This window comes from Gracilinanus agilis, chromosome 4 (genome assembly GCF_016433145.1).
Source record: "Gracilinanus agilis isolate LMUSP501 chromosome 4, AgileGrace, whole genome shotgun sequence".
Lineage (NCBI taxonomy): Eukaryota > Metazoa > Chordata > Mammalia > Didelphimorphia > Didelphidae > Gracilinanus > Gracilinanus agilis.
This window is the reverse complement of record NC_058133.1, coordinates 207,833,549-207,848,657: the sequence shown is the minus strand read 5'-3', so window position 1 is coordinate 207,848,657 and position 15,109 is coordinate 207,833,549. Positions and strand designations below refer to the sequence as shown.

Genomic DNA, 15,109 nt, shown 5'->3' with positions numbered 1-15,109 from the left:
TCCTGACTCATTTGGAAAAGAGAGAAGTGTAGTAAAAGACAACCTCCACTAGTATTCTAATTATTCGACAATATAAATTAATTCAGAAGAAATACATTTGGGATTCTGGGTATAAATAATTTATTTTCATCACTGCCTACCTTATTTCTGCAAAATAATCTATCTATCCCCAATATAATTTACCCAAATCCAGATTAGGGTGTCTGCTTTATTCTGGCCTTTAAATCATTCTTCCTCTTTTCTCAGGGAGTACAACACTTGGATCAGTGTCTTTTTTTCCCCAATTCCTGCCTTCATATTGGGAGACCTCAAGACCAATGATGCTGTTGCCTCAAACTCTTTACCTTCCCTAATTCCTCAGTTTATAAAAATCCTATAATTTACTCCTTTACTCTACCTCATCCACACATAGGGATGGTCAGTTACACCTTGGATCTCACCATTAACCACAAATGTTCTTTCTACTTCTCTAATAAAAACCACTGAGATTCTAAGCATAAATTCTTATCATGCCATCTCTCCCTACATTTTGCTCTTACTAAATCCATTCAAAAGTTCTAACTCCTTTATCCTATAGTATTTCTGCAGCCTCTGCTCAGGCTGCATTCACTTCCTTCCCTTTGGAATTATGCTTCTATGGTTAGCCAATTCAACACTATTTTCTATTTTCTATGTTCTATTTTCTAATCATCTGACTCCTTTTCCTGTTGCTGTTCATCTCCGGCAAAATTTCAGTCCTGGATCACCCCTTTTATCTCTTTCCTTTGTTCTTATTCATGTTTCCTTCACAGAGCTGAAGGAAGTCAGCAACCATGAGGAGCAGGGGGAATGAAAAATATCTATATGGCATTTACTGTATGCCAGACACAGTGTTAAGTGCTTTACAAATATTATCTCATTTTGGCCTCACAACAATTCTGCAAGGAAAAGTGCTCTTATTATTCACATTTTACAGTTGAGGAAACTGAGGGAAATAGAGGTTAAATGACCTGCCCAGAGACACATAGTAAGTATCTGAAGTTCGGATTTGTGTTATGCAATTTTGAATGAACCCTCACTATAGCAAGGCAATACTTCTAATCTTCACCAATTATTCCTAATATCACTCTCCAGTAAAGCTTTTTTAAACTTCTTGTTTTGTCAAACTTCCGCAATTTTCCCCTAACCCTTCAGTCTTACTGGAGTCTTACTTCTTTATTGAAAAAAATGGAGGCTATTTAACATAAGGTTCTTCTTATCCCCTTCTCTTCATCTCAAAATCCTTTGACGTTTCCCACTTTCTCCTTCTTTTTCCTAGCTTCTGATAATGGAGTGGACTTCTTGCCTAGGCCAACCCTTCTACAAGTGGCCTTAATCCTATCACTTTCTGCCTTCTCCAGTCGATTACAAACTCAATCATTACTTTTTCCCTAGCCCCCACTTTTTGATTCTTCAGCTTTTCCCTATCCATTGGTTCTAGCTCTATTGCCTTAAAACGGACCTATCTTTCCCCATCCTTAAACAACTTTCACCAGACCCTATCATTCTCTGAAGATAACTGCCTAGCACTAATCCTCTCTTTCTCTGCCAGATTTTGGGAAAATTTGTTTCAGTCTACCTTCCCTGAATTTATTTTCTCTCTTCTTCCTCATTCCTCAAACATTTGCCATCTAGCTTCCAACCTCATCATCTGACTGTTTCCAATGATCTCTTAATTATTAAATCTGATGATCTTTTTTAGTTCTTATCCTTACTGACCTATCTGCCATATTTGACACTGTTGACCATTCTCTTCTCCTTACTACCCAATTCCCTCTGGGTTTTCATGAAAATATTTTCTCTTCCTGCCATCTGCTAAGCACTCTTTCTCCTCTCCTTTGCTGGTTCATCACCCAAATCACAAATCCAATTGTAAGTGCTTTCCACAGCTCTGTCCTACATCATCCCTTGTTCCTCTCTCACCATACCAACCTCATTATACATTATTATGTATCCTGATCCAGTCTCTCTGAAATTTAATCCTGCATTTCCAATTGCCTATTGGACATTTCAAAGTGGGATGTCCCGGTGAAATCTCAAAATCAACATTTCCAAAACAGAATCTGTTAACTTTTCCCCAAAACTAAACTCTCTTCCAAATGTCAGAATTTCTGTTGAAGGTAACACTATTCTTCTAGTCATCTAGGTTCACAATCCCAAGGTTATCTCTGCCTTCTTACTCTTCTCTCTCTCTCTTTTTTTACTGTGGCTGTTGGGGAGTCCAATAATTCTTGAATTATCTCTTCTCCATCTATTTTCTAGGTCAGTAATTTTTACTGTATTTCACATAGTCTCTTATTTTTTAAAAAATTCTTTTGACTTTGATTTATTGCTTCTTGATACCTAATGGAATCAGTTTCCACTTGACCAATTCTGATTTTTAAGGAGTTATTGTAACTGTTTTTACCATTTGGCCAATTCTTTTTAACTTAGCTATTAACTCTCTTCTTGTAAGATTCTTACATTGTTCTAATTTCTTTTGCCAATTTTTCTTCTACCACTCTTATATAATTTTAAAAATAATTTTTTGCTTTTTAAAAAAAAGGCCTTTTTCTTTGGCTCTTCTAGGGATTCTTGTTGGATTTGTGTCCAATCTGCATTTTCTTCTTTGAGGTTTTGCTTATATTTTCCAAACATTGTTTTCTGAATTTGTGTCTTGAACTTCCCTGTCACTATAGTACTTTCTATGGTCAGGTTCTTTTTTTGTTGTTTGCTCTTTTCCAGGTTATTTTTTACTTACTTTGTACTTCATTTTAGAGTTGGGTTTTGCTTCTTTGGGAGGAAAAGAGGGGAATGTCAAGAGGGATGTGACTGTCCCAAGCTTCAGGCTTTTATATTCTGCTGTTTTCATTGCTAAGTTTTAGGGCCTATAAGTTTTTTTGATGTTTCCAAGGAGGTGTGATCTCAGGAAGTATGTGGTTACTGCCTTCCCCCTGGTATTCACTCTGGTCCTTACCAAATAGGGCCCTTTCTCCTTCATGGCCACAATTCCTCTCTCTGATCTGGCTAACAGGCAATGGAGTTGCCAAATGGCCTATGCCACTGCTAGCACAGGGGGTCCTCTGTAATCTCTTCCTGACCAGGAAACAATCCTCTTACCCTCTTGGGACACTGAACTTTCCTGGTACTACTGCTACTGCTATCCCCTCCTTTAAAGCCCACAGTTGGAGTCACTTCTACCCTACTGCACTACCAGCCAACTTTTACCCTAGTGCTATAAAACTTTTGTTCTTCTAAAATGAACTTTTGTTAATTTTTTTCTAATTTTCTAAAGTAATCCTTTAGTAGTTTGATTGGTATGCCACTGAATCTAGAAATTATCTTAAATGACATTTTTATTAGATTAAACTGTCCCAATAATGATTAATATTTTCCAAATTATTTACATTTGCCATAATTTGAGGTAAAGAGTATTTTATAGTTGTTTTCCTACAATTCCCATATGTCTTGGTAGCTAGACTTTTAGATTTTTTTTAAGCCCTTACCTTCCATCTTAGAATCAACACTATGCATTGGTTCTAAGGCAGAAGAGCAGCAAGGGCTAGGCAATGGGGGTTAAGTGACTTGCCCAGGGTCACATAGCTAGAAAGCGTTGCAGGCCAGATTTGAAGGCTTGGCTCTCTATCCAGTGAGCAACCTACCTACTCCTAGACTTCTAATTTTCTTTAATGTTCTGTAGTCATTTTAAAATAGAATCTCTCTCTTTTTACTGGGTTTTATTCATAATAGAAATATAAAAAATGAATATTGTAGGTTTATATAGAACTACTTTTTAGAAGTTATTGTTTGAACTAATCTTTTAGTGGATTTGAAGGTTTTCTAGGTAAACCATCATGTCATCTATAAAAAATGATCATTTTGTCTCCTCTTTGTCTATGCTAATTTACTTAATTTCTTTTTCTTTTCTTATTGATATAGCTAGTATTTACAGAATAATATCAAATAATAGTTATGACAATGAACACCTTGTTTTCTCCTTAATCCTTTATCATACTGGTATGCCCCTAGCATTTTTTTATTACAGATAATGGAGGCTCCTGTCTGGGATAAATGCTATTTATCATATAAAAGAACTGGTATGTTGATTCCAATGTCTTTAATTAAAAAAATTTTTTTTGGTGCTTGGTTTTTATTTTTTTATTTATTGCTTTTCTAGGAATTTTTAAAACCATATTCCAAATTCACTAATTTGTTCTCTTTCACACTCTGATTAAATTCGTTTGGAGATACAAAATTTACTATCAATTTGGCTGTGCCCCAAAAGTTTTTGGTATATTATCTCATTGATCTCTTAATGAAAATTATCTGGTTTTTTGACATAGCAATTCTATAGGATTAAATTACTTATGGTCCAATTAATTTAAACTAGTTTTTAGAGGCCTTTCATAGATTAAAACATTTATTGCACTGATATTGTACTGCTTTTTTCTAATTTGTTTTTAAGATTTTATCTGCTCTAACCCAAGACTGATTTTTGTACAAGTGTCAGTGCGTGCCTAGAAATATGTATATTCCTTCCTATAAAGAGATTTCCAGAAATCTATCATACCTTAATTTTTTTAAAAATCTTTTCTTACATTCTACTCAGGTCTTTAACTACTTTCTCGTTCATCTTTTTCTTATATTTTTCTAGTTCTGAAAAGAGAACAATGAGGCCTTCAACTACTAAGAATTTTGTGATATATTTCTTCCCTATAGTTTGTTTAGTTTTTTCTTGAAGCAGTTAAGAGGCTATGCCATTTGGTGCATATATGTTAAATATTAATATTACTTCATTATTGATGGCATATTTAATGTACATTTTTTCTGTATATTTCTTTTAACTATTACAATTTTTGCTGGTGTCTTGCCTAAGATAACAATTATTACTCTTGCTTTTTAGGATTTACATTTTGCTTTATCACAATGTGATACTTTTGCATCTAAACTGTGTTTCTAATCAACAATATGTTAGATTCTGGTTTCTACTCCAGTATCTCCTCTTCATTTTATAGGTGAGTTCATCTCATTCACATTCATAGTAATGATTGTAAGATGTCTTATTCCCTTTATAATATTATCTTGTTATTTTTTTTTCCTTTCTCTGCTCCCCAGTCCCACTTTATAAGAAAAAAACATGGGGAAAGGCAGAAAAGAACAGATCTTGTTAATCCATAATTGAAGTGGTGTGATCCTGTTCTTCTGAATCTCTACTCTTCATCCAGACCAAACCCAATCACAGATTCTTACCCTTTCTATTAATTATCCCTTTATGATCTATCCTCCATAGTTGGAAGTTCTTTTGTTTATGACTATTCCTTCCCAGCTCTATCCTCCCTCTTAAATGCTACAATCTCAGCGTCCGGTTCCTGTATGCTTTTCTACTGAAGTTAAGTGTTTCTATATCAAATTCTCTGTATGTATATGTTTTCAAGTATGTGTGTTAAATGCTCCTTTGCCTGGTTCAGACAAGAGTGAAGTTCAAGAATTGTTCTTTTCTCTATATTTGTGTATTCTTCTGGCATAACACAAATGTTAGAAAGAATAAGTTCCTCTCCCTTTTCATTTCTTTTCTAGCATATCCTTTCCTCTTTTTCTTTCTTTTCTTAAACAAAAAGAACAAAACCATACTCTGGTGTGGCATTTGCTTTTTTTTACTCCCTCTGTGATCTCTGAGGACAATGCAATTATGAAAAAATATAACTCTTTTCTTCTTATTAGAATGCAAGCATTTGCTCATAGTTTAGCCACTTCAAATTGCACAAATATATTTAAATTTTTAGGCTTCTTTTGTCTCTTGTGTTTTCAATTTAAAAATTCTACTAACTTTTAATTTTTTGACTAGGAAAGCCTAAAAACCTTCTTTTCTATTAAAAATCCATTATCCTCCCTATTGGATCATGTTCACTTTTATAGGATAAGTTATTTGTTGTTGTAAGCCTTTTTCTTTTTTTTCTTTTTTCCTTTTGGCATTCTCTTTCAAGATTTCCTTTCCTTCACTGTTACCACAACAACAGAGTAAGTCTGACTATATTTCCTTGGTGCTTCAATTCTTTTTCTATAGGCTGTCTGCAGTATTTCTTTTCTTACGTTAAAGCTGTGGATTTTGGCTATGATGTTCCTGAGTATTTTAAATTCAGAATTTCTCTCAGGAAGTGGCCAATGAAATTTTTCTAGTTTTACTTTATCCTTTGCTTCTAATAGATCTTAAGCAATTTTTAGATGATTTGTTAAAAATATTGTATTTGGATTTTTTGTTTGGTCATGGTTTTCAGAGTGTCCACCGATTCTTAAAATAGCTCTCAACCTCTTTTCTAGTTCAGTTAATTCTTTTAAAAACTCTTACCTTCTGTTTTAGAATCAATACTATGTATTGGTTCCAGAGCAGAGGAGTGGTAGGCTAAGCAAAGTGGGTTAAGTGACTTATCTGGGGGTCACACATCTAGGAAGTGCCTGAGGCCAGATTTGAATGGAGGAGGAAGGGGGGACTTTGAGCTCTAATACTGACTCTCAGTCCACTGAGCCACCTAGCTACTCCCTCATGTCATCTTCTTTAGGAAGTTGTCCTTCAAGTCCCATTTTATTTATAAAGTCTTTCCTAACCACTGTAGCCGCTCCTTAATCTCTCTGTCCTCTGCACTTCTATATTATTTGATCATCTGCTGTCTTCTACTCTAAAATTTCAAAGGTCAGAGCAGTTAGATGGCTCAGTGGAAGCAGAGCCAGGCTTGGAGATGGGAGGTCTTAGACTCAAATCTGGCCTCCAACTCCTCCTAGCTGTATGATCCTTGCAAGTCACTTAACACCAACTGCCTAGCCCTTACCACTCTTCTGCCTTGGTACCCATACTTATTATCAATTCTAAGACATAAAGTAAGAGTTAATTAAAAAAAAACAACCAAATCTCACACACATAACTTCAAGGGACATAGATATATGGATGTTCCTTCCACAAAGGCAGGTCACAACTCTTTTATGCTTTAAGTAGGCCATTTAATGACATGAATTTTTTAAAAAATCACCTCATGTCCACCAGACTTCTCATGATGATACACTACAGATCAGATGCGGTAGTACCTTCCAGAGTTTATTCCCTACAGAGCACCTTCAAAAAGCTAGGGCCCCCTCTAGACCAAGATAAGGCATCAGAGTATATCTTTAGATAAGGCATCAGGATATGTCTTTAATGTAAACAATATCTATTGTTACTATTTTTAAAAAGTTACATACATTTGGTTTCTTGAGGGTAGAGAGCTATGAGATAAACATCATCAATAACTTTGGCAAAGCCTAGCACAGTAATATGACTATGTAGTATACAATCAGCAATCAATAATGAATAAATAAATGAAAGCTAAAAAATATGAATCCAAAAGGGGAAAAGATCATAGGACTATCAAAGATTTTCATATGACTTAGTAAAAAAAGCCTTGGTTTGTGGTATTTGCTTTTAATCTCAATATACTCATCAGTGAATGAAAGTAAGGACCAAAAAAGGCTTAGATACACAGCTAATATGTCTGTATGGCTCAGCTTTGTGTCAAACTATAAAAAAAAGCAGAGACTGCTCAGTAATATAATTAACAATACTGGTCAGTGAACCCCCCCCAACAAAAGTGAATTAAATTTAGGTAACATACCGCTACTGGCCTGTTCCCCAGGAAGTTCAAATCGCTGTTCTCTCCAAACAGATATCCTTCAGGGTGAGTTGAGTCAAATTTTTCCCCTCCCATGATGAAGTGGCTAGCAAAATAGCTTCCTAAATAGAAAACAAACAAATTTAAAAGAAAAAAGTCAAGCTGAGGCAAACAAAACCATGGATTTTTTTTAAAACCCTTAAAAAAAAATTAGAGCAAATTTCAACCAGAAAAACCTTTTCCCTTTCCTTTTAGCAAAACAGAACAAAATGGGGGAAAAACAGTAAATGAAAGGGCCTCTCCTGCCCCATTCATGTCCTGACATGCTGAAGATCAGGTTATTTCCACCAGACACTACAATAATCAGAAGAATGAAAAACAGAGCTCAGAATCCTCAGGCACACTGTTCAGATAAAATGGGAAAGAAACATTGCTAGACTGTGGTGCCTCAGAAAAGATAAAGAGATACTTCAAAGTCACAAAAGGACACTGAGAAAACAACTGAGAATTCCAGGATATTCCTTTTAGCTGAAAAAGGTGAATGCTTATTACCACTAAGTTTCTATGAACAGCTAACCCAGGGAGTACATAGTTTTTATTCAAATGTCCTAGTTTTTATTCAAATGTCCTTACCATTACCACTCTTCTGTCAGTCATTTCCCAAACATCAGACTAACAAAGAAAATATAAATGATTTGGGGGTGGGGGAAGTTAGGGCGTGTCAAAGTGATCACAGTGTTATGAAAGGCATTTTGCAATTCACAAAAATGCCTTGACCACCTATGACGTGGCAAACGATCAATCAACAAATATTTATTTAGTGCCTACCATATAGCAAGCTTTGTATTAGGTGTAGATGACATAAAAATGAAATAATCCTTGCCCTCAAGAAGCTTAGATTCTAATGAGAAGACAATGTCTGTGTCTTAGTCACACACACACACACACACACACACACACACCCACACCCACACACACACACACACACACACACACACACCCATACACAAAGCAGATACAAGATAGCCTTGGAGAAGAAGGTGCTAGCATCTGATGGAACCAGGAAAGGCCTCATCTAGCTCAACTGAGTCTTAAAGAAAACCAAGGATCCTAAAAAGCAAAGATAGGTCAGCTTGGGGCACATTAGAGGTATAGGGGGCAGCTGGTGCTAAGGTTCAGATGAGGCAAGGGTAAAGTGCTCTTGTGAAGAATGGCAAGGGTATCTGTAGGGTTAAACCATTCATGGAAGAGAATATAGAAGAAGATTGAAAAGAGAGGATAGATGTAATAAGCATTAAATATCCTAGCGGGGGAAAATATGATCTTACACTAGGACAAGAGTTCTTAAAATCTTTGGTCTAAGGATCCCTTCCTAGTCTTAAAGTATTGAGGGCTCCAAAGAGCTTTTCTTTATGCTGATTATATTTGTCAGTATTTGTCATATTGAAAATCAAAACTGAAAAAAAATGCTAAAATAATTATTCATATCGAAATAATAAAAAACTCCTTGCATGTTAACATAACGTTTTTGATGAAGAATAAATTATCCAAAATAAAAAAAAAATAGTGAGGAATGGCATTGTTTTATATATCTGCAATTCTCTTTAATGGCTGATTTAATGAAAGACATTTGGATTCTGATCTCTTAGTTCAATCTATTGTGATATGTTATTTTGGCTGAAGAAAATCAGGCTCACAAAGTCACATAGTTAGAAAAGAGCATTTTAATAGGTAAATAGCATCTCTGAATTGTTATGAAAATAGTTTTGACTTCATAGGCTCCCTGAAATGGTCTTGGGAAATAGAGGCAGCTAGGTGGCACAGGACCCGGGACTTTAAGTCAGGAAGATACAAGCTCAAATGCAAACTCAGAATAGGGGCAATAACATCATTTATCAAGCAGGGTTATTGTGAGGATAAAAATAAAATATGTAAAATTCTTAGCACAATGTTTGGCATATGGCAGGCCCTATATAAAGTTTATTCTCCTCCCCACTCTACTCCCCACCTCCAAAGATCTGTGGACCACACCTTTGGGAACAACTGCCCTAGGTTAATGTATTATCCCTTTAAGTGTAAAACCAGTCTTTCCCCTTAAGGAGTTTATATTCTAAAGGGGAACACTGCATGCATACATATAAGTTCACTTATCATTCCTATAAATAGTATATAAAGTGTTTATTGGAAGGAAAATACTAGAAGCTGTGGAATTAGGAAAGGCTTTTTTTCTTCAGACCTTTACCTTCCACCTTAGAATCAATACCAAATATGTGTCCCAAGGTAGAAAAGCAGTAAGGGCTAGGCAATTTGGGGTTACAAGTGACTTCACCTTGATCAAACTGCTGGGAAGTGTCTGAGGCCTGATTTGGACCCAAGATCTCCCATCTTCAGGTTTGGCTCTCTATCCACTGGGCCATCTAGCTGTCCCTCCCTCCTTTTTAGGAAAGGCTTTAAAGTAGAAGGTAGCACTTGAGATGAGTCTTGAAGGGATTCAAAAGGATGAAAAGTGAGGAGAAAGGGTATTCCAGATATAGGTGCCAAGGCACAAGTGAGACAAGAAATGGAGCATCATATGTAAGAAAGACTAAGAAGGCAATACTTTCTGCTTTTCCCTCCTCTATTCCAGAAGGTACCTAAATATGCCCATTCTTTCTTATGTTGAAGGAAAAGTCAAAGAATATTTGGTTTGTAGGTGCCTCTATATAACATTTCATGTCATATCAGGAGTATTAAGAGATTTCAATGTATATAAAGAATTACAGGACTTTAATTAAAAGCTATTAATTAATAATTTTGGAGAAAAGAGGTCCTCCTCTTTGGAAAGGTCATGTTTGATGACTCCAGTCAAAAGAACTTTAATTAGAGAAACAATCACAGAAATGTAGAAAGTTGTCCTCTAGCTCCCATGTCATTCTATAACCTCTTTCTTCTTATTTCCTTTGTTGTGTACTTGAAACTTATATTGTATAAATCTATTACATATTTTCCTATTTTCTATGAGGTGCAAATAGAGAAGGAAGAAATCATTGTTAATCTGAATAGGAAGGGATACTGAATATGCATTTGCCTTTCCCAATGAGGCTGCTGGGAATAGAAAGGAAAATCATAGGGCCTAACATAGATATAGTCACTTAGTATTCCCTCCACAAATGACTACTGATTGAAAAAAAAAAAAAAAGCAAACAGAAAGACCATAGTATGAAGGACCATAAAGTACATGGAGAGAAGTTATATATGAAAAGACTGCAGAGGAAGGAAGGTTCTCAATTGTGAAGACTTTTAAATTCCAGAGAGGAGAGATAATAGGTGATCTTAGATCTATAGAAAGTAGCCATAAAGAAAGAACAGCAGTTGAGATTCCCAGAAATTCACAGAAGACAAAATTTAAGAAAGGGGCTGGTAGTAAAATTCAGCCCCTCAAATGTCTATACACAAATGCCAAAAGTTTAGGCAATAAATAAGAAGAATGAAATATTTTAATTTAAGGGGACATAATGTTCAAAAGAGAGTTTATACCCAAGGTAAGTAAGAAGAGAGCAAGAGATCATCTACCTGGCCTAGATGAATTCAAGTTACTCCCAGGTAGTTGCTGAGCCACTGTCAGTGATATCTCAAAGATAATGGAAAGGTAGGAGAGGTACCACAAGGTTAGAGAAGGGCAAATGTTGTCTTGATTTTCAAAAAATGTTAAAGAACAGTCTGGAAAGTAAATGCCAGCAAGTGTTACTTTAATTCTAGGAAAATTCTGGAAAGGATAATTAAAGAGATGGTTGGCAAACATCTTGGAGTGATTACATTATTTCATCAATTGGCAGGTCATATATGATTAACCTCTTTTCCTTTTTTAAAACTAAGATTAATAACATTATTTTTTACAAAATTAAACTAATAGATGAGGGATATGCTGCGGATATAGTTTATCTAGGTTTTAGCAAGTTTGGGATAAAGAATCTCATATTATTCTTGAAGAGAAAATGGAAAGAGTCATGGATTTGATGCCAACATCTTCCTAAGGATTCAGAACTGGTTCAGACTTGAGGAGCAGTCATTGAGGAGTCACAATCAATACAGCAAGGGGTCTCCAATGGGATACTCAAGATAACTATGCATGGTACTGGGCTTTTTCTCATTTTTATCAAATACTTGGATAAAGGCATAGATCATAAGTGTAACAAGTCTACAGATGACACAAAATTAGGAGATATAATTAATATAACAGAGAAGAAGAATTGGGTTACAATAGTACCTTAAGTGGATTAGAGTATTAGATTAAATCTAATAAGATGAAATTCAGTATGAGTAAATGTAAAAGTCTTGCACCTGGTACAAAAAAAATCAACTTTACAAGATGGGAGAGGCATGGATAGACAATACTAGCTCTAAAAAAGATTGGAGGGTTTTAGTAGACTCTAAGTTTAATATGAGTCAGCAATGAGATATGACAGCCAAAAAAGCTGATGCTATCTTGGGTTGCATTAAGAGGAGCACAGTTTCCAGGAATAGAGAGTCCCACTGTACTCTGCCCTCATCAGATGTCATTTGGAGCACTATGTTTAGTTCTGGGGACCAGAGTTTTAAAAGGGCATTGATAAGCAAGAGGGTATCTAGGAGGACAACCAGGGTAGTAAAGGATCTTGAATCTATAACATGAGGAATGGTTGAAGGAACTAGGTATGCTTAGTTGGGAGGAAAGAAGATTTGGTTGACAATATAGTTGCATAAAGTATTTGAAAGACTGTCATGTAGAGGAAAGACTGGACTTATGTTTTTTACTCCCAAAGAGCAGAAAGAGTTAAAGTAGCAAGAGATAAACAAATTGAGGCTTTAAGTCAGGAAAAACTTCCTAATCCCTAAGACCGTCCAAAAGATCCACTTCAAGAGGTGATAGGTACCCCCTTCCTTATACTGAAAAAGGCTACATAACACTTGCCCAGTATGTTATAGCAGGGAATCTCTTTGTGTATGGGCTAGACTAGATGGCCAACTTTCAAATTTTTTTATTCTGATAGGAGAGGGTTAATATACACACAAATAGGGATATACAAGATAAATACAAAATAGATATATCTACTTACCTTAGAGGAAAAGTAATTAGTTGCTGCTGAAACTAGAAAAGGTTATCTGCAAGTGGATTTTGAGCTAAGTCTTGAAGAAAACCAGAAATTCTAAGAGGCAAAGATGAGGAGGGAAAGCATTTCGTCAAAAGGAGACAGCCTGCACAGAGGTACCAAGAGGGGAAACTGAGCATCTTGTCCCAATAACAATAGACCAGGGAAGGTTAATCATAGAATTGGTGGAAGGGAATAAGTAATGTGCAAGAAGTCTGCAAACACAATAAGAGGCGAGGCTGAAGAGGGCTTTAAAGACCAACAAGAGGTTAAAGAGGGAATAATCAGTTTCATTCATTCAAAAAATATTCAAGATATTTTTTCCTAAGAGTGCACCAGGATTAGCATGACTATTCTGGGTAAGTGAATTCAAAATCCTAAATTTAAACTCCATTTTTTGTTTTTCTTCAGTTCTGGAATTTTGCTTTTTTTATTCATGGTTACTGTAAAATAACAGTGGACAAAGTCTGATCAGAGAAAATTCCAGTAACTGAGAGAACTTTTCCAATCTGAGGAAATTCACTTCAAGTAGGAATGCTCATATGTTAATAAATTGTCTCTGTCAGACTTTGGCTAAAATACAGATTACAATATTTTTCTTTCATAGGTGGGTATGAGAGAGGGTGCAATCAGTACTGGAAAGGATGACCTGAAATGCAATGTCATCTGCAGGGAAACAGATTTCAGTAAGTACCAAAAAATGGAAGAAGTGTGAATAAGAGGTCTAAAATGAAAGGAAATTTATTAATGATGAAGTAGGAGTTCCAGAGGGGCAATCGAAGGGGAAGGTACCCTGTGCTTTAGGAATATCCCTTTGGTAAAAAATCCCTTTGTGCGGATGATAGATTGGAAAAGGGAGACATTAGAGATGGACTGATCAAGAGACTACTGACTGGAATAGTCCAATAAAGAGGTAATGAGGATATGGAAATGGGTATCAAGTGATAACATTTGTAAGACACAGTGGAGTTGCTCATTAGCTCTGGGAGGAGGGAGGGAAAAAGGGAGGGAGGGAAGAGGAGAGGGAAAGAAAGAAAATGAATCATGTAAACACGGAAAATATATTTAAAAAATTAATTAATAGATTTTTTAAAAAGAGGTAATGGGGACCTGAATTAAGTAATGTCTGTGAGAGGAGAGAAAGGGAATATAAAGTCAGTAAACAAACATTTATTTAACTCCTACAGTACAGTACTCTACTAAGTACTGGGGATATCAAAAGAAGCAAAAGACAGTCCTTGCCCTCAAGGAGCTCACAATCTAATGGGGGAGACAACAGGTAAACAAATGTGTACAAACAAGTTTTATATATAAGAAAGTTAGAAACAGTTACAGGAGAGAAGACACTGGAATGAAGAAGGCCTAGGAAAGGCTTCTTGGAGAAGATGGGATTTTAGTTGGGCCTTAAAGGAAACCAAGGCAAGCAACGAGGGAAAAATGAAGGAGAATAGTTTAGGTATGGAAGACAGTCAATGAAAATGTCTAGAATCAAGAGTGGAATGGCCAAGAGACCAGTGTCACTGGATTAAAGAATATAGGGTTGGGAGTAAGGTATGAGACAGGAAAGGTGGGAGGTAGATTATAAAGGCCTTTAAATGTTAAATTGGGTTTTTGTTTTGTTTCTTGTTTTTTTTAGAACCTGAAAGTGACAGGGAGCCAATAAAGTTTACTGAGTGGGAGGGTGGAGGGTGGTGAGTTGTTGGGGTTTTTTTTTAAACCCTGGCAGAAGAGCATGTCACAATTAAAATTATCTTGAGAGATTGATTTTGGGGTAAGAATATAAATTCATTGCTTATATCAAATTTATTGGTTAGGCCTGTATCATAACCAATAAGTCATAACTGATAAAGTGATAAAGGTCCCCATGGCTTTCTCGGAATCAGAGACGACCTGAGTTGAGTCAGACCACTTAATAAATAGATTTTCAGGAACTCATTATTCAACTCCTCCCTTGAACATTCCAAATCATCTTTAATTGGTGATAGCTAATCAAGAGGAGGACCATCAAACTCTCAGCCCTTGCCCACCATTCTGTGTGATAGGGAACATATACACAGGAAAAGACTCCTTGTCCCCTTCATCTATTAACCGCATTATGCTATTGTGTTAAAAAGAAAGGAATTCCTTGGGATTCCTAAGGACAAAGAAAAAGCAGCAGACTGAACAGTATCTCTGATCCAGATCCAAGACACAGGAATCCACAATAATTCTCTCTAATACATAGGAATTAATATAGTACATGAAAATTAAATTCTCAAAGCAGTACAGGTAAAGCAATTGAAATTAAATGACTTAGAACCAGGAGAACCTTATACACAGAAACAGATACACTGTGGCACAATAGATTGTAATGGACTTCTCTACTAA

At 35.8% G+C, this 15,109-nt stretch overlaps 1 protein-coding gene across 3 annotated transcripts in view; it reads right to left on the bottom strand.

The window, feature by feature from the left end:
* Positions 1 to 15,109, bottom strand: part of RNF157 (ring finger protein 157) — a 150,224-nt gene that overhangs the window by 78,206 nt on the left and 56,909 nt on the right. For all 3 annotated transcript variants that reach the window (XM_044676992.1, XM_044676994.1, XM_044676993.1), the window contains exon 2: positions 7,638 to 7,756. In XM_044676992.1, coding sequence (XP_044532927.1) covers positions 7,638 to 7,756 — 119 coding nt within the window. The remainder of the gene's footprint in view (positions 1 to 7,637; positions 7,757 to 15,109) is intronic.